This window comes from Rhinolophus sinicus, linkage group LG10 (assembly GCF_036562045.2).
Source record: "Rhinolophus sinicus isolate RSC01 linkage group LG10, ASM3656204v1, whole genome shotgun sequence".
In the NCBI taxonomy this organism is placed as follows: Eukaryota; Metazoa; Chordata; class Mammalia; order Chiroptera; family Rhinolophidae; genus Rhinolophus; species Rhinolophus sinicus.
In genome coordinates, this window is record NC_133759.1 from 87031569 (window position 1) to 87054704 (window position 23136).

General features: G+C 44.9%; 1 protein-coding gene across 4 annotated transcripts in view; it reads right to left on the bottom strand.

Annotated features, from left to right (window-relative positions):
• Positions 1–677: 677 nt before the first annotated feature.
• DPYSL3 (dihydropyrimidinase like 3) overlaps positions 678–23136 on the bottom strand; it is a 107046-nt gene continuing 84587 nt past the window's right edge. For all 4 annotated transcript variants that reach the window (XM_019739098.2, XM_019739101.2, XM_019739099.2 and 1 more), the window contains exons 6-14: positions 22952–23032; positions 19201–19269; positions 15142–15262; positions 10934–11090; positions 10100–10241; positions 8932–9102; positions 7173–7352; positions 5397–5559; positions 678–3965 (exon numbers count right to left, since the gene is read on the bottom strand). In XM_019739098.2, coding sequence (XP_019594657.1) covers positions 3877–3965; positions 5397–5559; positions 7173–7352; positions 8932–9102; positions 10100–10241; positions 10934–11090; positions 15142–15262; positions 19201–19269; positions 22952–23032 — 1173 coding nt within the window. In that variant the 3' untranslated portion in view covers positions 678–3876. The remainder of the gene's footprint in view (positions 3966–5396; positions 5560–7172; positions 7353–8931; positions 9103–10099; positions 10242–10933; positions 11091–15141; positions 15263–19200; positions 19270–22951; positions 23033–23136) is intronic.

Genomic DNA, 23136 nt, shown 5'->3' on the forward strand with positions numbered 1-23136 from the left:
ACATACACACACTATGCAATGAAAAATGTCCTACATAAATTGTAATTGTATCCAGGAGTATTTTCCCAAAAAAGTTTAGCCTAACATGTTTGGTGGAATATTAAAAGATGACATGTAGTCAAAAAATAGTTTGAGAAACGAATTCGACAATTTTTAAAAGACATAGTATTTCTCAGAGACTTGAACTGGGTGATATGCACTTTAAATCTCTCAGAAGAGTAGACATAGTAAATAATCCTTTTCAACACTCATGAGATTCTTTGGGACAAGTTTGCTAGAGAATATATTTTGGAACATGCTTAGTTTGAGTTTTCTCAAAGTCCAGGCTTTTAGGAAGAAGCAATGCTTTAAGGGGATAACCAAAGAAACAAATCCTTTCAGGATCTGTTCTGGACTCAACTAGATTTATTCCAAATGGCAGTGCTTTTCATGCTAATACTGAATCTGATGATTTATAGAAAAAACTTTTGTCATTCCCCAAAGTTTCAATGGGCATCAAACTCTGTGGCCAAACAAAAACTCAACCTCAACTGAAAAGATAGAAACTCCACAAATTTTCTCAGGATAACTCTGTTTTCATCAGATCTGCCCTCTTACTCTGTCAGTTTTATTGTTCAACTTGAATGCTTTAGGTGAAATGGCATGTCACACACAGAACAAGAAGACTAAACGACATCTGTGATTTTAGAGTTATTTTAATAACCGGGTTTACAATAACAGTCACTTGATGAACTTTTTTTTTCTTTTTTTTCTTATCTCAGCTAATCTCAAAACACAGTTTTCTTCACGGTTCAAACCAAACAGCTCTTCACATTCCAGAGCTGCCTCACAGCTACCACAGATCACAGGGAGATTTACTGTCTGTCCATATTCACCAGACACAGAACTGAACACTCACATACCATTTTCCAAAGAGGGAACTTACAAGGAATGCTGGCTGCCCAGGACAGCCCATGTGTATATCTGGAAAGCAAGCTGGAGCTTTTCAGGGAGAAGCCCTGGGAAGCTTGTGGGACTCATCACCCCGTTGTTGGGAAGGGCTTCTCAGGGTGAACAAAAGTCCAGGCTTAGGGGTGAGGCCTTTGGAACAGAAGCATGACTCTGGTGTAGTCATGAAGAAAAAGGCCAAAGGACAACTGGACTTTGAAGGAAACCCATTTTCCGGATGACTACAACACTTCCATTTTTAGAAAACTTAGTAAGAAATCTCTCTATTGGGGTGGCTGATTTAACAGTTCCACAGATATTTTCTCTACTACCTAAGATTGTGGCCCTGCCAGACAGAACCCTAGTGGATCGCCATCTGGGTTTAGGAACAATATGAGAAGGCTGGGGGTGGGGGTGCATCCTTAGAGAGGGGCCAGGCCAAGACATGAGACAGCAAAAGAAAGCTTGGGAGGAAGACAGAAGATCCAGCATGCCGTCCCGCAGTTGGATGAGGTGCCAGTGAATTCTGAGAGGGCCATTCTCTTCTTAAACCCTGTGTAGGGCTCTTTGATATATCTTATGAAACAGGACAAATTGAATATAAATTTTACCTTTTGTAAGAAGGAACCAGAAATCAAAGTCAAGGAAATAGTGGGGGTGTTCTTGGAATTCTCAGGAATTTCTATGCTTGGAAAGTTACTAATAGTAAGTGAAGAAAGGGAGGCTTCCTCAGATCACATTGCCCGTCATGAAGGCATTCAAGGGCTGTTCCTACAGCATGGAAAACTTGTGCAGAACATAGAGTTCTGGTTGGACGTTTCATTCAGACAGCCTAAATGCAACCAATTGGGCCATGAAAGATTTATATTCATGGAACAGAGAGGTCAGGGAGGGAGATGAGTTGGACTCCGGCTGTAACAGCAACAAAAATACAGAAGGGGCCGCTCTGACTAGTTATTTATGTGTCTTTTCCTCCATCTGGTGGTTATGGCTGGTACTACAAGATATCCTAAAGCAGAGCCCCGCCAACGAGGTATACAGAATATGCTTCCCACTTGACAAGCTACTCGTCTGCAAAACGGTCACTCCAAGTTTGCAACAGGTCCCCACATCTTTGAGTTATAAACCAAGAGTTACATCCACATCTTCACGTAAGTTTCCCTAAAATAAAGACCTCATGAAAAAGCCTTAAAAGTAGCAAAATTCCTTCTTTTGAGGGGAAATCATCGTTTTCATGATTAGAACAGAAATTAGCTTGCTACGGGAAATCCTCTTTTCTGGCTATTTCCAAATTCCTCTTCAGCTACATGTTCCCTTTTCTCTGGCCTTCCACTTAAAACCTTCGGTTAATGACAATGGTTTCTCTGAAGCACCTGAAAGTGTTTGAGGCCTGCTCTTCTCTTCAAAGTACTTAGTACACAGGGTTACGGGTTCTACCAGCTGGATCTCCCAACACAGACGTCTGATCCCAGGTTGAATAGAGTTTTCAATACATATGGGCCTCTTAGTTGTACAGATCTCCATCTGGCTCACAGAACTCGCTCCAACATTGAATTTTCAGAAGTGGCAAGATGTGGAAATGGACATTCAGCTCTGACAGACAAGGTCGATGCAAACACTCCTTGCTAACTTCCTTTAGGTGCTATGTCAGGAAGGCTGGATGCCACGGGCACCTGCTTTGGGATATTTTGGTACTGAAACCAAAGTTCCTCCAAAGGATGTGCTAATGGAAGGGGAGACAGATGGCTTAGGATTGAAAAGTAGAGCCATGGCCATAGAACGTGCTCCTTCTGCTCCAGACTGGCTTTCCCAAACTCCTGCTTGACTCCCATATAAGCTGAGATGACCTATTTGTTGTAAAAGTTAAGGAACATCTAAGAAAATAAAATTTCAATAACAACAACAACAACAAAAATCCTATTCAATCATGGCTGTGCCTGGATCTCAGGAGATCAAGATGGTGAGTCATCACCGGCCCCTCTCCACTCCTGTCCTAACTCAGGGTGCCAGAAGCATGCTTCTTTTCTTGGTTTGCAAAGACAGGAGAGTGAGAGGTGATCTCCAACGCAGGTTTAGAGGGAGGCATTACTGAAGTGTGGCTGCCCCCACCCTGAGGGCTCGTGCTGTGCTCCCAGCGGTTGCCTTTGAAGAGCACCAAAGAGGTGTGGGTAGGCCAGAGGAGGACAAGTGTCTTTCCTCTCTTCCTTCCCAACCCAGGAAAGAGAAGAGTTTGAAAGCAATGCTGAGAAAGAGGCCTGACCAAACACTGGCACGACCAAGCAAGTGGAAGCAATGGTTGGGTTTTGGTGTTTTAATAAAATGTTCAAAGGAATAAAATCTACTAAGAGAGGACGTGACAAAGTCCGGAACCCAAAGAATGCCTGCCTCCTCTGTAGACCCCAGGGGACCATGATAGGTGCCCCAAAGAGCCATCTTCCATGGAAATAAATGTAATTCATTAACACAATACACAGGACCCCTTATGCTCACCCACCCACCCCTCTCCCCTCCGTACATACCCTATCCCAGCCCCTCTGATCCCTCTGCCTTGCTCTGGGCTCCCACCACCCACTCACCCCAAATAACTGTGTCCCTTTTGTTCATTTCCTGATATCCAGCTTTGTGTGTCCCCTTGTCTTAAGATGCAGCACTACACACACTCTCAACACTATATAGCAGACTCTTTTACCTTAGAGTGTCTGATTGCATGCATGTAAATGGGAGGAGGGAGGGTCAACAAAATCAAGGCTAGGCATAAACAGAAGACAAAGCAATATTCGTAAAGCTAGGCAAGCGAGCGTAACATTAGAGAAACATAAGGCTTGAGGCTTATTGATTCTTTAGATCGCAACTGTTTGGATTCGCTTTCCTTCTTAAATATCGGTGTACCATTTTGGCTTCAAAAAAATCTCTTCTTGCTTCTGCCCCCTTTCTTTGGGAAGGGGTTGCTTAACTCAGGGATGTGATGTTAGAACGGCCTCCAGGGGGCGCCACGATGCGCTTGCTGGCCGAGCGAACTCCTTCATCCACTTGAGTGCCTGCAGTTGGCAATAAATTCCCCGGGAGAAAAAAGGGCGGAGGGGGAGTGGACAAGAGAGAAACTGGATTAATTTTAAGGCTGTAAGATATTACGTGCGTTCCTGGACTCATCTCCCAAGAAACTCCCATTCTAGTCTGTCGGATATTCCAGAAGTTTCATACCTATCCTTCAGAAAAATCGCCCTCCGCCTGGGAAAGCCGGTTTCTAATCCAGATTTCATCAGACCCTCAGCATCATACCAGTGATAATAAAGAGAACAATGAGGATGGGATGAAAAATAGCTGCTTACATTCATTGTGACAAGCAATATTTTAAGTGTTTCTCAGGTTCTTTCATTCAATTCTCACCACTCTCCTTTGAGAGGTACTGTTGTTATCCCATTGAAAGAGGAGGTGACTGAGGCTGGGAGGGTTTAGGTAACATGCCCAAGGTCTCACAATTGGAGTGGTGATGACCGGGCCCCTGTAGCCACGGTACCAAAGGAAACACTGATGTCCATCCATAAGAAAGGAACCGCTAAAAGTTTAGGGATTACAGTAGCCAGGGAGCAGAAAATGGCAAAAACAGTGACAAAAGTTTCTGTGACTAGCATAATGTGACCCCTGGCCATGTCATCTCAAAACTTTTAGCCCTTTTGTTTTCCTCCCCTATGTACGTCCCCTTATGTTTTCCTCCCTCTTGTCTGTTTCTCCCATTCCTTACTCCTCTTCCTTCCCTAGACTGTTTTTTCTCTACGTGTCTCTGTTCCTTCTTGTTATCTTGCTTCCCTCACATTTAAATAGTTCATCATAGACATGCAAATCTACATTCCCCCCCCCCATTTTAAGACTACTGGTTATGGAGCAATTGAATAACTATTTTCTATTAATATCAGGTAGTTCTTAAAGAATAGATAATATTAATGACACGGTAAATGGCATTCATATTAATCCCATGGTAAATGTTCAATCAACAGTAGCTATTGCTGGCTTTATTATTATCACTAGGAAGGGAAGAATATAATAAAAATCCTAGGTTAGAAGAAGCTATTGCAGTTTGAACATAAAAATAATCCGAGTTCTCTCTTAACCTGGGCAAACAAAGAAAACACAACACATTGTACAACTCTCACATTCTTATGTAGAAAATCACTATCAATTCACAAAGGAAACCATCTTGCCCCAGCCCCCCCTCACCTCCACCAGACATGAGCTCTAAGTAGAACTAACTGGTCACCCTCTAAACCTGATCTTTAACCTGAGTTTACCTTGCTTTCTCAACAGGACTACTTTTTGATTCAGCAAACCTTCCTGCTTGCCCAGTAACCAGCTTAAAAGAAGGTCCAGGTTAGCACCGAGGGTCACCCGATAGTCGCTGGCCGCTGATCTTCCGCTTTCCCCCTCTCTCTGCCCTTTCTCACTCATGGTCGCCCTCAGCTTGTCTGACTCACCTGAGAGGCTAAATCCCGACTGATGGAGGTTCCTCACGGGCGGGTTCGGCCTCGTGGGAGAGCCCCGGGTGGAGCCCGCAGGGGTGCCCCCCTTAGGTGTGCTGGTCAGGTCAAACACCGGCCCATCATACATGCCCCTCGGGACTGCGTGTAGGTCTGCCATCTGCAACAGAGAGAGCGCGTCACCATTTATTCCTTCAACAAGTCAGGGTCTGTTCTAGGTAGCACAAATATATCAGTGAATTAAGCGTGTGTGGTGGGAGCTTGATAATAGTAACAACAAAAAGGTTATTTTAAAAGGAGAACTAGTGTGAAAAAAAGTGGGGCGTTGCGATAGTGATGATGGAGGAGGTCAGTAAATAGGTGAACCTTGGTCTTAAGGATCCAAGGAGCTTGTTATGGAGCCAGGGTTGAGGGAGGGAGGAGGCTGGGGCACGAAGAGGAGAGGTGGATGGTAGTGTTCCCAGCAGAAGAAACCCACGGTGGAAACGCTACGGACTGTTAGGTCTGCCTACTTGGCTGGAGCACAGCCCGTGGGACGGGTGGTGGTGGGCGATGAGGTCGTAAGTGCTGGCAGGATGAGCTCCCATGGGAGCTCCACCCTCCGGCTCCTCAGCACAGATGGGAGTTGGCAGGCCTTGAAATGAGTGTCCTGTGGTTGGACCCACTGGCCTCTGGCTGTGAACTTGCCCTGGGACTGTGAAGCCAGCCAGCAACATCACACAACTGATGCTCTGTGCTAGGCCTGGTGCCAGGTGCTGGGGCTTATGGTGGCCTGAAGCACGGGGCCTCCTCCAGAGGGGCTCACAGTATATTAAACACTGCAAGACCCCGCCCCCACCAAAGGCAGCAGTACTGTGGCACACACCCTCCACCTGTTACAGGTGAGGCAATGAGGACACATTCCAGAGGAGCCTGACAGGACAGGAAGGCTCAACGTAAGACCTGGAGGACGTCTGCCAGGAAAAGCTTAGCAGCGCATGTGCAAGCTTTCAGTGGGTAGAGCCCTGGAGATAGAGGCTCGCTAAGTAAAGGCTGGGAATCCTAGCAGAGAAGTGTGCCATCTTTAGTTAGGCCCTCCTCCTCTGCTAGTGAGTGACTCAGGTGCAGGCACATTGGCCACACTCATCCTGTTGGCAGATGCTAGTGACCCAGGTGGGATGCGGACTACATCTGTACTCCCCAAAATCCTCGACCAATAACTGCACATCATCCTCGCCTCTTTGGGTCCAGAGTCTACGTCACATTGGTGGAAATAAAGAGCTGATATGTGGGACGTTTGAAATAAAAAACATAAATAAGGTTTTATTTGAACTTCAGAACTAGCTGAGTTACAAACGTTTGTCCCTGAGGAGGAACTAGACAGAATGGGACAGGGAGGGGTGGGTGTGGGCTGCGGGTTTGCATTGTAAGCCTTAAAGAGTAATTTATTTAAAAAAAAAAAAAAGATGTGTATATATATATATGTATATATGTATATGTATAGATATAGATATGATTTTGAATCATTGCAATTTTAAATTCTTTTAAAGAGAAGCACTATAAAATGGAGAAATACCATCTGAGAAAAACTTTCTTTGGCCAAAAAAAGTTTTGAAGCCCCTTTTCATGGACATTAAATCTGTGCTATTGTCCTCCAGGAAGAGATCGTTGCTGCTGTGAACATTGGGGGGAGGGTCTGGGGCACTCAGAGCCCTCCGGATCCACGGTTCCTATCCCCATGCCTGGGGGGACACAAACCCCTTCGCCCCACTCCTCGGTTCCCAGGCTCCTCACCTTCCTCCGGGCTTTAATGCGCTTGTAGACGTAGTCGGAGAAGGGGCTGCAGGGGATGAAGCGGCCGGCCCCCTGGGTCACGTGCAGGTTGCCATCTTCCAGCATGATCTTGCCCTGGCAGATGACCACCAGAGGAGCCCCGCGCAGTTCCATCCCTTCGAAGATGTTATACTCTGCAGCCTAGAGACAGGGGTGAGGGGCAGAGCCATAGGTGTGGGCGTGGGAAGGGCAGAGAGAGGAATTGCGGCTCTCATGTGCTTGGGATCCTGCCTTCAGAGTCCCTAGAACTGACTCGCCAGGGAAGTGAGGAAAAGCCTAACAGCACATGTGCAAGCTTTCGGTGGGTAGAGCCCTGGAGATAGAGGCTCACTGAGTGAAGGCTGGAATTCCTAGCAGAGAAGCGTGCGATCTGTAGTTAGGTCCTGGTGTGGAAGTCAGTGTTGTCGCTGGCAGTGTTCAAGGAGAAGCTGGATAACCACCCGGGATGCTGTACTTGGCAGTCTTAGTTCCCCACGAGCTCGAAATGAAATAATGTAATACGACATGGTGTTTGAGCAAAGGCCATTCCCATCAAAAATGGGATTTCTCCCTACCTCTCAGTATTCAACAAGTGCAAGCATCGCTGCAAAGTGGTGAAGGACATCAGTCTGGAGTTGAGTTGTCTGGGTTTGAATCCTAGCCTCACCATTTCCTTGATGCCTAAATTATTTAATTTCTCTGCATCTCCCTTTCCTAATCTATAAAATGGGGATAATAATACTGTGTTTCCAGGAAAATAAGACGTAGCCAGACAATCAGTTCTAATGCATCTTTTGGAGCAAAAATTAATATAAGACCTGGTCTTATTTTACTATACTATAAGACCAGGTCATATAATATAATATAATATAATATAATATAATATAATATAATATAGTATAATATAATACCGGGTCTTATATAATTTAAGACTGGGTCTTTTATATTATATTATATCATATGATACCCAGTCTTATTTTACAATTTTACTTATTTTACTTATTATAGTAAAATAAGACCGGGTCTGATATTAATTTTTGCTCCAAAAAACGCATTAGAGCTGATTGTCCGGCTAGGTCTTATTTTCGGGGAAACACAGTAGTGCCAACCTGTGCAAGACTGTTATGGAGATCGAATGAATTACAAGCACAGTGCCTGAAACCTAAGTGTTTAAAAACTATTAACTATTTTTACTAGCAACTATTAAGCCCCTGCCTGTTAGGTACTGGGCTTTAATTATTATCTTCCGCCCAAAACTCATGAGGAAGTCATCAGTGCTGGTCACCAATTATGTTCTTATTCTTTTTCCTGCTAGGCACAACGTGCCATTGCACTTCCTGCCCTTCTGGAGGAAGGTATGGCCACAGGACCAGCTTTGGCCAATGCAGAGGGAGAGGAAGTAATGGCTTGGGAAAGCTTTCCAAGCCAGTACATGGTTTACATGACCTGGCCCCCTGCCTCAGCCATCCTGGAAGCCCGTGTAGAGATGGTACTTCTGTCCGCCTCCATCCTGAATGACTGTGACAGGCAGAGCCCCTCTGTTGACCCACTTTGGAAAGCAGGAGTGAGGAATACACTGTTGCGGTTTTAGGTCACTGAGAACTTGGGATGGTTTGTTATTGCAATACATCCTAGTCTAACTACCCTGGTACACCACACACACACACACACACACCTCTCCTGACCAGGTTCCTTACACGCATTCTCCATGCTGCTCCACCCCCATCAGCGCAAGCCTTACCGACTGGTGGTTCTTGGCAGACACAATCTTGACAGCATCTGGATCCCAGATCACCAGGTCGCTGTCAGAACCCACAGATATTCTCCCCTTACGGGGATACAGGTTGAAGACCTTGGCAGCATTTGTGCTTGTCACAGCCACAAACTGGTTTTCATCCATTTTCCCTGTGGCCTATTGGAATACAAAAAATTTTTTTAAATTGTCGGTGCAGGGCTTCTGAAGTCAGAGCAGGGTGACCACAAAGGCCCCAAAATATAAAATGGGACCTGTGAGGTTGTGAGCACAGAACCTCACCCAGCAAGCTTCAGAATCGGTCGGGCTGTCATGGTTATCCAGGCAAAATGGTTAAACGCATAGCTTAACAGGGAAGTATCCATTTTTTCTGGTTACATTTACTTACTTTTACCCCCTTCAATTCCAAAAAGGATTATAGAGAATTCACAGTAAAAACAAACGTGATGATGAGCCATTTGTTACATATGTGTTTGTATTTACATGGGCACAGGATAAAAATGGAAAACCTCACCCAAATGATAACAGTGGTTATCCCTGGGGTGTGGAATTTGAGTAATTTTTGTTTTCTTTCATGTGTGTGTTTTTCGGTGGTTTCCAAGTGTTCTTTATTGAGAATGTCTCATGTTGGTAATAAAAAATGTGTATTATTTTGTAACAATTCCAGATAGTGCAAGATAAACATACATTCATCAATACATAACAATGTAAAAAAAAAAAAAGGACCAAATGTAAGTATGTAAGAGAAGAGACAAAAATATTTATCTTTTCCCTCTTCTCAAAACAGAAAGCCTAGGTAAGGAAAAAAGAATTTAGTTTAAAATCTAGCTTTGAGTTTCCTGGTAGCCAAGAAGGAAAGGGAAATCTGTTGGATTACACTGTGTAGATAAATGAGGTACTAGATCATATGCATTCTATTTGGCTCTGAAGTAAGTGTTTTTAGGGTTTTTAAAATAAAACAGAAGGACATGATCAACTTCATATGTTAGTTACTAATCTTACTGAAATCTTTGGGAGAACGTCCATTTGCATGGCTATTTTTTAGTCAGCTTCTGTGATGTTAACCATGAAAGTAAAACCAGGCCCCTTTGCCATAAGATACTGATAGCTAATCACTTTTACAGCCTGGCCACTCTCCCATGACCTTGATCCTTACCACGGCCTTGTCCCAGATGACAGACATCCGCTCCTCTACACCATTGGTGCCCTCAGGAATGGCTGTGAAGTTGTCCTTCCCGATCGCCTTCTGGGCGGTGCTGAAGGTGCAGTGAGCACTGCCAGAGAGCTGCAGGTCCCCACTGGCAAAGGAGAAAAACTCCATGTGAATGGGACAGGTGGCTAGTGGCACCTCGGAGGCCCAGACTCGAGAGGCTAGTGTCAGCGTTTGGAGTGTCACAACTTGAGTTTGGAATCCTTCCTCTACCTCTTGCCAATTATGTGAACTTGAGTGCGTGTCTTCCCCTCTCTATGGCTTGGTTACCCCGTATGGGAAATGAGGGGGTGGGATTAGATCATCTCTAGTGTAATAAAATAGAAGGGACCCAAATGATGGATGGGACTGATAGGCAGAGGGCAGCAGCAAACGAGTCCCCCGATAATTTTGGTTAGTCATCATGACCAGCTGTTCAAAATTAGGCAAATCATTCCGTCTCTGACCTTCAGCTGCTTCATCTGTAAAATGGTTATGAAAGTTTCTCACTCACGAAGTTATTATGAGGAACAATGAGATGTGAGTAGTCTCGCCCTCGTGCTTGGCACACACTCCATATTAACTGCTATTACCATTATTAATATGATAACAATAGTATTTTAAAAAATACGATGGGGAAGAGCCTGTTGTCTGCGTTCCAGATCGCAGGGGAATTCTCAATGTCTTCTCCTCACTGCAGACTCTAGTCTAGCTGATGGATGGATGGGCTGCTTCAGTCCTCATCCCACCGGCCCCAGGATGTTTCCACACAAGGTCTACTGCTTGTCATTCTGCACCAACCTGGACAGCAAGGAGTTGATATAGTCAGGAGTGGTTGGGTCAGGACTCAGAGGTGGAGATGTCACAAATGCAGCTGCTTTGGCCCAATTCTTGCTCCAGTAATGGGTTCCATCTGTGCCAAGGCTGGCCGTGATGGGCTCGCCAAAGACCACATTTCCTGTGAGGGGTAGGAAATAGGCAAAGCGTTTGCATAAGCCCTGGGCCTGGCTTAGATAATCATAGCCCCTTAGCCTACTCAAAGCTATAGCTTTGGAGAGGCCTAGGTTCAAGTCCAGAGGCTTACTTTTCCTAAGCCTCTGCTTGTCTAGCTGCTAAATGGGAACATGTTATTATATTCCCTAGATTATCAGAAGCCATTGGTTGCAAGATGCAGTATTAATTCTCAAATTTTGAGTCAAAAAATATATACCGGGGATGCCAAAAAAAAAAAAGCCTACATGTGACTTGTATTCCTCTTTTGTTATCGGTATATATTATTACAGCTTTAACAGTTTTTTCCTTTTTTAAAATGTGTATACATTTTTTTGGCACCCTTTGTATATACATAGGTTATAAGATTCATTCTCATTTCAGAAATTTTAAAATCTGGAATAGATCTGTCCTGAAATTGATAAAATGATGCCTACTTCTCAGGTTTGCAAAAATGAAAGGATCTGGCATATACAAAGCGTCTGGCACATAGGAGAAGGTGAGTAAATTGGATTTCTTTATGCCTCCTCCTCCTTCCCGTTGTAGGGGCCCAAAGGCCCATGCTTTGGTTCCACAAAGGAAAATCCACTCCCATGGATGAAAGGCTCTCATGGTCATTTCCATCATGTTTGTTACTCCTTAACCTAAGGCAAGGGGTGATTTGCTTAAGGACACACCATAGTCTGGGGCACATCAAAGGATGGACTCTGCATCTGGAATTAGGGGCTTCAATGCTGAAACCAAGGACAGGGGAGGAAGTATATTGGGAAATACACTGATCTAATCTTTTGCTGAGCTTCTTAAAGAAGAAGGGATAGTGATACAAAAGGCAAACGCTATCTAATAGAAGGTGGGTTGGCACCAAGTTTTTCAGTGCCAAAATCTTGGGCTAAAGATGGCCCTTATAGCTCTGGGCTTCTTTAGCTTTGGTCCTCCATCTTCCGTTCAAGTCCCCCACAAGGTTGAAGTTTAGGAAGCCTTTATGGCCAGGATTATAAGTAGGTTTTTCCTTGCTTCAACTCCTATCAATTGGTTTTGGTTGCTCGGAATTCTGTGCAGGGAAGAATTCTACTAATGCTTCTGGTCTTACCAGAAAAGACTCATGACTGATTTGTGATGCCTGCCGTGGGCAAAGAAGGAAGCAACAGCAACGATGCATGAGGTCGGACACCGTGTATGCGCACAGTGGAAAGTTTGCGAACTTAATTGTCCGACCTCGTATATATGACAGCCCTGTTCTGTGGGATGACAGCAAAAAGGATCCACACAAGATTAATGAGAATTTCAAAGGCTCTCCAAAAATATTTACCAAACTAAGGCATACAGGACTACAAAGAAATGAAGAAATGAAAAGTCAAGGCAAGCACTCAAGTATCGTTTGGAAAAATACACTGTTAAAAGTGGAAGAAGTCTCCCTTTGGACTATCCTTACCTGGCTCTCTGTAGAACAAGGAGATTGTCACTATCGTACCTGGGTTTGAAAACTATATCTCCCAGCTGAGAGATCCTGGACAAGTTGTGTTTCAATTTCCTCATCTGGGAAATGGGGGTAAGAATGCCTATTTCTCAGGGTTCTTTGAGAATTCTACCTAATAAGACATTTAAGTACAGGCATACCTAGTTTTATTGGGTTTCGCTTTATTGTACTTCGCAGATATTGTGGTTTTTCAAATTGGAAGCCAGACCCTTCACCAGCCAAAAGACTTATGAAAGTCTCAGACGATGGTGAGCATTTTTAGCAATAAAGTATTTTTAATTAAGGTATATGTTTTTTAGACATAATGCTATTGCATTTAATAGACTACATTTAGACATTTAATAGACATTTATTAGTCTATTAGACATTTAATAGACTACAATATAGTGTAAACATAACTTTGATATGCACCAGGAACCCCCAAATTCGTGTTTACCTGGCTTTATTGCAATAGTTACTTTATGGCGATGGTCTGGAACCAATCCCGCCATATCTCTGAGGTCTGCCTGTCTCTATCTCAGTGCAGGACACACATTGGTCCTCGTTAAATTGTAGATTCCTAATATTAATTCTGAACAGCCATGCTGAGTTGGTAAAGAGCACTTGGTGATTAAACTCACTGAGCCTTACAGAGTAACCTGGTCAGGGAGGAAGACTAACCCTGCTACACTCTATCTTCCTGCTCCGAACGCTCTTGATTTTGTCCTTGAGAATGACAGTTCATGAGATGTTTACTGGCTTCGATCTCAACAGCCAGTTTTTCATCACTGAAGTAATGCTGCCCTTCCACCCTGGAGATACAGCTGTACTCATTCTCCTTGCCAGCGAATCATGAGCCAGAAGGTCAAGGGTGAGGAATTTTTCTACATGAAGTTTAAAATGAGAGCCAGCATATAATTGAAACACTCTGTCCTGATGCCCCCAGGTCATCCTGAGAATGGGTCCCAGGCAGGATGTAGCCATCAGCAGAAGGTCCGAGAGGGTGGGTAGGGTAGGTGGTCATGGAAAGAGGTGTGAGGGTGTTCTCTAGGCTCTTTTCTTTCTGTTCTTTTTCTTTTTCTCTCCCTTTCTCTAAGAATGGGTGAGGAACATTGGGCTGCTTTCCTGGTTCTCGCCCGGTGACTCATACCCAGTGGATCAACCACGCATGTCCTGTTGAGACGTTTAAAAGCTGAGAGAGAAAACAGCAGGCTTACCGTGAGCAGGGTGAGGCAGGAGGTGCCCCAGAATCTGCCAGCTACAAAGAGTGTCCAGACAATTAGGAAGATTCCCTTCCCATCAGAACAGGGTCCCTTTTGCCAAAAGGCCAGGCAGCTGAACACTCAGCCATCAGAGTCAGCTAGGACTATTTTTAGCTACCCCAGTCACTCACATCTGGAGTTTAACAGACCAGTTCTGAGTTTGGTAGGTGAGTCACTCAGCGTGGGTCCCTCCACTACCAGAACAGCCACCGGCACACAGCAGTTAACATTCACAAGCCAGACCTAGTGATCCCTCTCCCACAACCACACCCAGAGCCCTGTGTCTCTCATTTCTCAATGCCATTCTGTACACCAGTGAGCCCATGAGTCTGCTATTAAGGACAAGAATGAAAAACAGAAAACATAGCTTCAAAATGACGGTAAACTTTCGCTTAGCACAAGGAGAGCCTATGAAGCCCAAGCCAAGAGCCGTGGAAGAAGGCAGCAGGCAGTGGGGACAGAGCCCTGGGTCATGAAGGTCATGCTGCTGGACACATTTTGGAGATGCATTCAACCTCTTTTTAAAATAACCTGTGCTCACCTGGGTGGCTCAGCACGGGGGGAACCCTGCCCCTGTACCCTGCCCTCAGCCCTGGGCAATCAATTATGCCAGAGCAGACTCTGGTTCAGGGATGAGCCCATGACCCAAGCCAAGGTCATCGCAGTCCTCCTGGGGACTTGGGCTTGAACTGTTGGAAAAGATGTACTCTACCTCCTTATCAGGCCCCCCACCTATTGTGGAGAACAACAGGTACCTCTTGGCTTTTATTCTTGTCACTGTTCAGACAGAAGCCAAGCAGACCCAAAGCAGGAACGAGTGACAGAGCCCTAATCCTATTGTTTCAAACGCTCCATCTGGCCAAGCCTGAAATACCTTCAACCAGTAAGTTACTTTTGTTTGTTTTAAGTCAGTTTGAGTTGGATCTTTGACTACGGCACCCAATATAATCTTGACTAATTAGTCCATTTATAAAGCTCAGATAATGCGAACTGACAATAAAAGATCAAAGGGGGGAAGAAAGATGAACCAAGTCTGCAAAGAACTGATCCAAGCTGTGTCATCTCAGGCAAAACCCTTACCCTTTCCTGAACCTCAGTTTACTCATCTGCCAAGTGGGAGAAATCTGGAATCCTGCTATCCACGCAGATATGGAAAGGATCAAATGGGCTAATGTGAATGAGGGGCTTTCCAGACAGCAAGACAATAAGCAAAGTAGGCACCATTTATACCACAGGACATCCAGGGATGCAAGGGGCCACGTGGCACATCAGGGCCCCAAGATCTTGGGAGCACAAATCACCTTTTTTCCTGGCTTGTGAGATGAGGTCGGCCGCGCTTTTGCTCATGACCTTCGTGACATAGAGAGGGCAGTTGGTTTGGCTGGCGATGGTGATGGCACGGAACACAGCCTCAGCTTCCAGCTGCAAAACAAACAAACAAAAAAGAGTCTCCAAGAGTCAACAGGAAGAGAAGCCTCTCGAAGCTGCCAGTGCCCTGCCTGGCACTGGGAACACAGCGCAGAGGTAGAAGCCTAGAGAATCTGGAGACGGCCAGCGCTGGATAGGAACCTCAGATCCAGCACTTCCCAGCTGTGTCCCTTTCCCGGGCTTCTCAGTGCCTGCGCCCCTCCCCTGTGAAGTACAGGTCAGGACAGGACAGCATAGGGCTATCGAGGGAAAGCGCAGAGTAAATAAGCCCCGCCGTCAGAGGAGCTGGAGTCTTTCCTTGGCCTACTCTCCTCTCCCTGTCATTATCACAAAGGCTACATGTGACAGAAGCCTTCGCCCCCCCCCCCCAAACTTTCCACGGCGGATTCTCTGGCAGAACACATTCTCAATACCAATATGTATAAAATAACCAGTAAAGACCATTAGCCATCACGTGTCCTCAATTCCTTTCCTGTGGCAACGGCTGGTCAGTGATGGGTTAATTCCAGCAGGCATGTCTCATCCTAACAATTCCCAGACTTCTCAGCACAAAGACGTCTTTTGTTATCAATCTCCTCCACGCCACCTTAATGTAGAATTCATGTTTTCAAAGATGCTAACTGGCCCCATTACGAGTATTAAGTAAGAAATAACGATGTTTCACTTATTTTTTATTAGCAAATCAGGGCCTGGAGCTCAGGTGTTCTCAAAAGGCCTGGGTCTGAGTTCTGGTTCTGCCACTTAGAAGCTGGGTGACCTCAGGGACCTTACACAACCTCCCAAAGCTTCAGTTTCCTTGTCTTTAAAGTGGGGATAATAACAGGACCTGACACATATGGCTGTTGGGAGGCTTAAAAGAGTTCATCCTTGTCAGGCAATGAGCTCACTGCTAGGACGAGGCCATCCCTGAAGGGTGGCTATTGGTCTTCTTGCTGATGGCAGCTTCTGACCAGTGTGCGAGAGCCTTTGTTACTACCCAACGTTACCACCCACGTTAGTTCACATCAGCTTGAAGTGGAGACGTTAACTAGCGTTTGTCTATTTAATCGTTAACAGCTCCTTTTGGGATGGATATGACATTCTGGTTAGCCTGCGCAGACCAACACTTTAGAAAAAAACAAAAATAGCTTGTAGATGCTCCATGCTTATATACTACAAACCAGTACCTGGCCATGGGGAGTGTGGTGCATCAGACAGACTCTAAGAACTCGGCTGGTCCAGCTGGCACCTCCCCAAGCTACACTTTGTCCCATGTGGACAAGACCCGATAGGCCCCTGACCGCAGGGGAATGTGGCCACCTTCCTGAAGCACCCAGACAGCTGGAGTGGCGTCCCTGGACCTCGGGCTCTCCTCTCTGAGCAGTATCACTCGAGATAGAATCTGGGTGTGCTTTGAGCTGAAGAGGGGCTGGCTGCTTCCATGCCAGTCCTTCTCCACATATACGCTGACCGCTCCAGCCGCCCCCTGCCCTCAGCCCAGGCCCTTTGATCTCATTCCCTCACAGCCCTGCAGGTTTTTCAGCACCTTGACAACATGACTATCTTTAGAAGGTTACATCATTCTCCAACTTCACCCAAAAGGGCTTCCAGGGTTGCTGGGATCTGCAGCCGAGAGGCTTTCTACTAAAAAGGAGACGGGAATGTGGAGGGGGAGATGGGGAGGGTTGAACAAACAAACCAAGGAACAAAAATAGACTTTGTTCAGAAATCCCCTGGCTGCTGCGGAAGGATCTATCTTGCCAGCACATCTCCACAGTGACCAGCATTTAAGAAAAGTGTCACAAACAGTGCTGGTCACCCTGGGCTACTTGCACTGTGCAAGCAACTTTCCGATCCTTCAGACATGATGGGCCAGCGGCTTAACTCTCGGAGCTTCATGACACACCAGTAACACCAACCACCCAGAGCAGCACAGCAAAGACAAATAGGACAATGCAGTTAGCACAGCACCGGGGAAAAGCCAGGATTCCTTACGAGGCACCTGGCATTAAGGACACAGATGGTTTTCAGGAATGCTGTGACTAAACCCATCACAAAAATTTTTAACTTGAGGTATAACTGACATATAATACTGCATTAGTTTCAGGTGTACCACATCATGATTCGACATTTGTGCCTACGGTGACATGATCACCACAATAAATCTAGTTACCATCCCTCATCACACACTTACACATTTTTTGCTTGTGATGAGAATGGTGAAGATCCACCCTCTTAGCCACTTTCCAATATGAAATACAGTATTGTTAACTACAGTCACCATGCTGTACATTACATCCCCATGTCTTATTTATTTCATAACTGGAAAGTTGTAACTCCTGACCGTCTTCATCCAATTCCCCTACTCCCTGTCTCTGGCAACCACCAATCTGTTCTTTGCATCTATGAGCTTGGTTGGGTTTTTTTGTTTTGTTTTTTAGATTCCACACGTAAATGAGAGCCTATGGTATTGTTCCTCCTCTAACTTATTTCACGTAGCATAATGCTCTCAAGGTCCATCCATTATAAATGGCAGAATTTCATACTTTTTTATGGCTGAATAATATTCCAGTGTGTGTGTGTGCGCGCGTGTGTGTGTGCATACCACATTTTTTTCATCCATTCATCTATGGATGATCATTGGGCACTGAGGTTGTTTCCATTATTTCCATATGGCTACTGTAAATAATGCAGCAATGAACATGGGAGTGCAGGTATCTTTTCGAGTTAGTGTTTTCGTTTTCTTCAAATAAATATCCAGAAGTAGCACTGCTGAGAGTGCTATGTATAATTTTTTGAGGAACGTCCTTACTGTTTTCCAAAGTGGCTGCACCGACTTGTATTCTTACCAACAGACAAAATTATAAATTATTTCAGTTGGTACCAAAATATCATTAGACAAAGGATTTTCTGGGACGCTGATAATATGCTATTTTTCCACTGGGGCTAGTTACACAAGTGTATTCAGTTTCTGGAAATTCATTGTACCTTTATGATAGGAACCCTTTTCTCTATGTGTGTCACATTTCAATTTTTTAAAAATATTCAAAATGAGATGGGCAATGAGAACACAATGATTTCTGGTTCTGATCTCTGCTTCTACCTGTTGCAGAGTGTAGGGCTTAGAATGACACATCAGGAACAGGGTTCACTTTGCTGACATGAAGACCGTGGATGGGCTCCAGGAGCCAGACCCAGGCTGGTCCCCCAACGCCAATATGCTTTCAGCCATATGGCCAGCCAGTTCACAGCTCTGTGCCCGTGCCAGCAGCTGAGGTGGCTGACATCCCAGATACACGGAATCAGCCCCTAGTTACCTTTCATTCGCTCTTCAGCTGCTAAACACAGTGGCTAATCAGCATTCATTTTACACATGGGAAACTTCCTTCCATACCTAGTGCAATCATCACCTTCCAAACTGACAGACATAATGCCCAGGAAAAACCCATTCAGCCTCTTGTCCACATGGCCAGTATTTTACAGGATTCAAAATATAATATGAAATAAGGGAATAAGTGGAAATGTCTCTGAGATTCACACCGATTAAGAAAGGACTTAGATATTTACCACTCCTAATGAATAACTGCAGAGTACACTCCAACTGGCGCTATCATTAGAGAGAGTGGAGATCAGAAGTCATCACTTCCTTTATATTGTTTCTAATTTTCTTAGGGGCCCTTGAGGTAGATTAGTCAGCAGTGGTCTTTGGAAGAAGCGTTCTGATAGTGCTGTCTGGTATTCAGAGTTTTGTTTGTTCATATACTGTGGGTACATGTGACTAGGAAAGGCTGAATACAAACAGTCCAAGTGTAAAATGACTGACAGGCCATAAGGGAAGCTGCTGAAATTGTGACTGTGATAATGAGAGTCTTGTGGAAGATGCTGGTAAAGAAGAAAGCTTCCACTTTTACGACTTCTCTCCTTCTCCCAGCTCCCATCACCCTGCAACTTACCTCCTCTGGTCTGCTCAGTACATGACCTTCTGGGCCAGTTATCCCCATTTCCAACATCCGGTTTTGCTCCTACAATGAGAAAAGAATAGAAAACCCATTTTAGATGAGCTGAATTGAGATGTGGAAAAATTATGCATATTTTCATCTAAAGATGTGTTCAAGAGAAAAATAATAAGATATGTGTGTTAAATAAATTTGTTCACTCTATATCTGGAATTGCAAAATAGGGTAGTCTGAACTAAAAGGAGGAAAACACATTTAAGGGTGGCTTGCTTTTATTAAAAGGAAGACAGTCTGTTAAAGAGTATCAGTTCTTTTCTACATTACGTATCAAAAGTCACACCAGATCATTTATTCTTGATTTTTTCCAGATGCGGACATCTCTGAAAGTATACTCCCTTAACTCGCGTTTTTCTGTTTGTTTTTTTTAAATTCATTCATGCATATTAAAACCTATTCATTCATCAAAATTATTCAGTATTTGCTTCATGTTAGGCTCTAGGTGACATACTTAAATGACAGCAACGAGGCCCCTGACTTCACAGGACTCACAGTGTCATGCGATGCCTACTCCACCCACCACCTACATCAGAATTAACTGGGTTGCATTTGCAGAAATATAGATGTCTGCATATCCATGCCTACCAAATCAGGATATATGAGGTTATGTTCTAGGAATCTGCATTTTAACAAGCCCCTCAGGCTTTTTTATGCTTTAAATTTATGACTTAAATGAATGGACTAGATTTAACCAGGCAAAATAATGCCTCTGAACAGCATTACTTACATTAGTCTTTTGGTCAAATTCTATTTGACCCCTCGTGGCTGATGGCTAAATTTCTCAGACTTCTAGCCAGCTTTCTGGAAGAAGCAGGTGGCTGAGCAGTGAACAAGACACATGGGCTAATTGGAACTGGCACAAATTCTAAGCCACCATCTCTGCAGGTTTGCTGGCATTCACTCTCCAAGTGCAAAAGTCACTTCCTACAAACCTCTATACTGGTGATGTAAGAGAAGGGGAAAGTGAATTGAACAATGCTTTGTCTCACTTTGGAACTACAAGATGTTTAGAAAGGAAGGGATTCCTTCGACCTGGAAAAGAACACTATTTTTATTGTTTTTAATAATATAAAATTTTAAACGAGTAGTAGAAAGAAAGATGCATATATTATAAGCAACCATGACATGTAAAATGGTCACTGTTCCCAGCTCTATAGCAGGTCAGAGGGTGATTTTTCCAGTATAGTACCTCCACTTTTCATTCTGACTGTTTCACTTGTCGAAAACATGGACTTAATAAAATTCCTCCTAGACTCTGGTGAGTTTCTACTCTGAATTGCCTCCTGAAGTCACATAAGGACTTCTGCCTAAAGCATCTTCTGTCTTACTATACAACACACTCAAAGAAGGATAAGCTCGCTAGAGCAGTCTTCCCAAGCACATGCTAATCACCAGGGGAACTTTTTCAAAATACGCTTGTCTGAACTCTACTCCTGACCTTCTGAATGAGAATCTCCAGAACTCGGAGAATCCTAGGAATCGTTCTTTAAGCTCCACAGGCGATTCCAGTGACTGCTCACACTGGGAAGTCCTGTCCTAAGAGCCACGCTGCCCCTACAGCTGGAAGAGTAAGAATGGCTTGTGAAGACCCATCGGCGCCACCTGACATGGGTAGGGAGCAGTGGGCAGCTGGAAGCACTGATGGCTGATGTAGTTACATTCCAGTTTGGGTCATGGCACAGTTTCGGTTTGCTCCATGAGGAAAGGGACACTGTCTTTTTCATCTTCCTTCTTCAATGTTTTACACATAGTAGGTACTCAGTAAATACTTGTGAGATAAATGGCTAAGGATGCTGCAATCTCAGATTGTCCTGTCAGCTTGAAACTTTTAAAAAATGTCCCTTGTTGAGACCCATAGAAGAGAATTTTCTCAGTCACTTTGGCATAAAGCGCAGCAAGAAACTCTGAGTACAGCAGCTGCCTTCATTTAGATAATGTGATAAAATCTTTCAGCTCAAGCTGAATTTAATAAGCACACACTAGAAACTCATCCAAATGGAGACATGCCCTTATTCTTTTTCTGACTGAGAACAGATCTTCCCAAGGTAGGGAAGGGTCGGGGTGAGGGAAACCAGAGACACAGAAGAAGTTGAAGAAAGGGCTTTAAGTTGGAGTCCGTTTGCCACCACGGGGTCCAGAATGAAGAAGCAGGGAGTTTGGTTTCTAGGGCATCTGGACGGAGGGCTGGGGCCTCCAGCTGCTGCACTGAAAACGTGGAGAAAGGGGAGGAGGAGTGACAGCTCTGATACCACCAGGAAGCCTCCCACGGGAGCAAGGCAATTGGACCCTCTTTGGAAAATGATTTCATTATCTCTGAGTGTGTGGAGGACGTGGGAGAAGGCTGTCAGGGGGGCTGACTAATTAACCTCCTTGGTCAAAAGGAGAGGAAACGCCACACTTAGCTCACCTCCTCCACTAGTGAGGCAGCACTTGACCAGCCGGAGCCCTGCACTGCCCGGGCGCTGCCTCTCCAGAAGGCCTGTAGTTGGATGGTGGAGGAAGAGCCTGGATGCACCAGCTCTGGGTAAGATGCCCACTGAGGCACATCACCTTAGGGAACTAAGCTTTTGTCCTCACAGTAATTGGCTGTGATCCTCTAGCCAGTGACCTAATCTTTCCGAACCTCATTGTTCTCATCTGTAAAATGGGGAGGTTGGCAGCCATCATTAAAAGGTTGGGTGAAGGTGAAATGAGAACCTGCTAGAGCACTTATCAGAGCCTGGCACACGGTAGTAACCGCTGCCCAAATGGGACCTGCTATTGGAAGCTCACGGGTCTGACACAGGGTTGGCCTAAGCATTGTTCCCATGCTCCTGTCAATCACGTTCACCAAGTGCTGGGCGATTCGGAAACGAAGGCACAGCCCAAGCACTTGTGAGCTATGGAATGCATCTGTCTTGGCTCACCTCTACCGCCTAAGGCCTGGCCAAAGGCGCTCAGGAAATGCTCTCTGAAGGAATGAATAATGGTTTCTTGTTATTAATGTTAGCAAATGGACTAAGAGCACTCACTCTTTTCTGGCAGCCTCCACCTAGCGGAGGCCAATTCTGAGAAAAATAAAACCCTGGTTAAAATACATCTGTGCAATTAGCCCATTAAGCAACCTGGAGATGGAGAGACAAGTGCTTTCTGCTTCCTTACAAATGATCAGTTGGGGCCTTCGGGCCCTCACGTTCATTACTCTTTCCTCAGGTTTCTCAGTATGATTTCTAGGAAAGCAGGGGGACATCTTATCCCCACAAGACATAAATTCTTTATTATCTAAGGCCATGAGTTCCACAGTTCTGGATCAGATCTCTGGCTTCTGAGAAATGCTGCCTTAGGGTTTCTCTTAGGACAGAGAATGTCATGTAGCTTGGACTCATTTTCAGAAGAGCATCAACAATGCTCTCCCAATAGCCTGATTTGAAAACCTCCTCTTCCAGGAAGCCTTTTCTGATTCTCCAGAATGGCCCGATACCTCCCCGTTTTCCAGCAGCTTCCACTTTCTCTCTCACTTGTCCACATTTCCTTTTTTCCCTCCTTCTAGACTGTGAGGTCCTTGAAGGCAGGTTTTGAGCCGAGTGCTTATGCTGTTGTCTTGCACACACTGAGAGTGCGAGCAACAGCAAAGAAATGAGGAACCATCTGCTTCGGGATGCAGACCGAAGCCCATGCAGAAAGCACATTTCAGGGAGCTGCATACTGTTACCTGGGCAATGATATCCCCATTCTCAGCATGAACTTGAGCAATGGCTCCCAGCTCTCCCAGACAGGTGAAGATCTCGTAGAGCTGAAATAGAAATGAGTCTCTTGTCACCTTCACAAGCCAGTGATGCTTTGAGCAGTCAAGCGCTGTTACTGAGCCAGAGCAAAAATGAATGGGGTAAGCCAGAG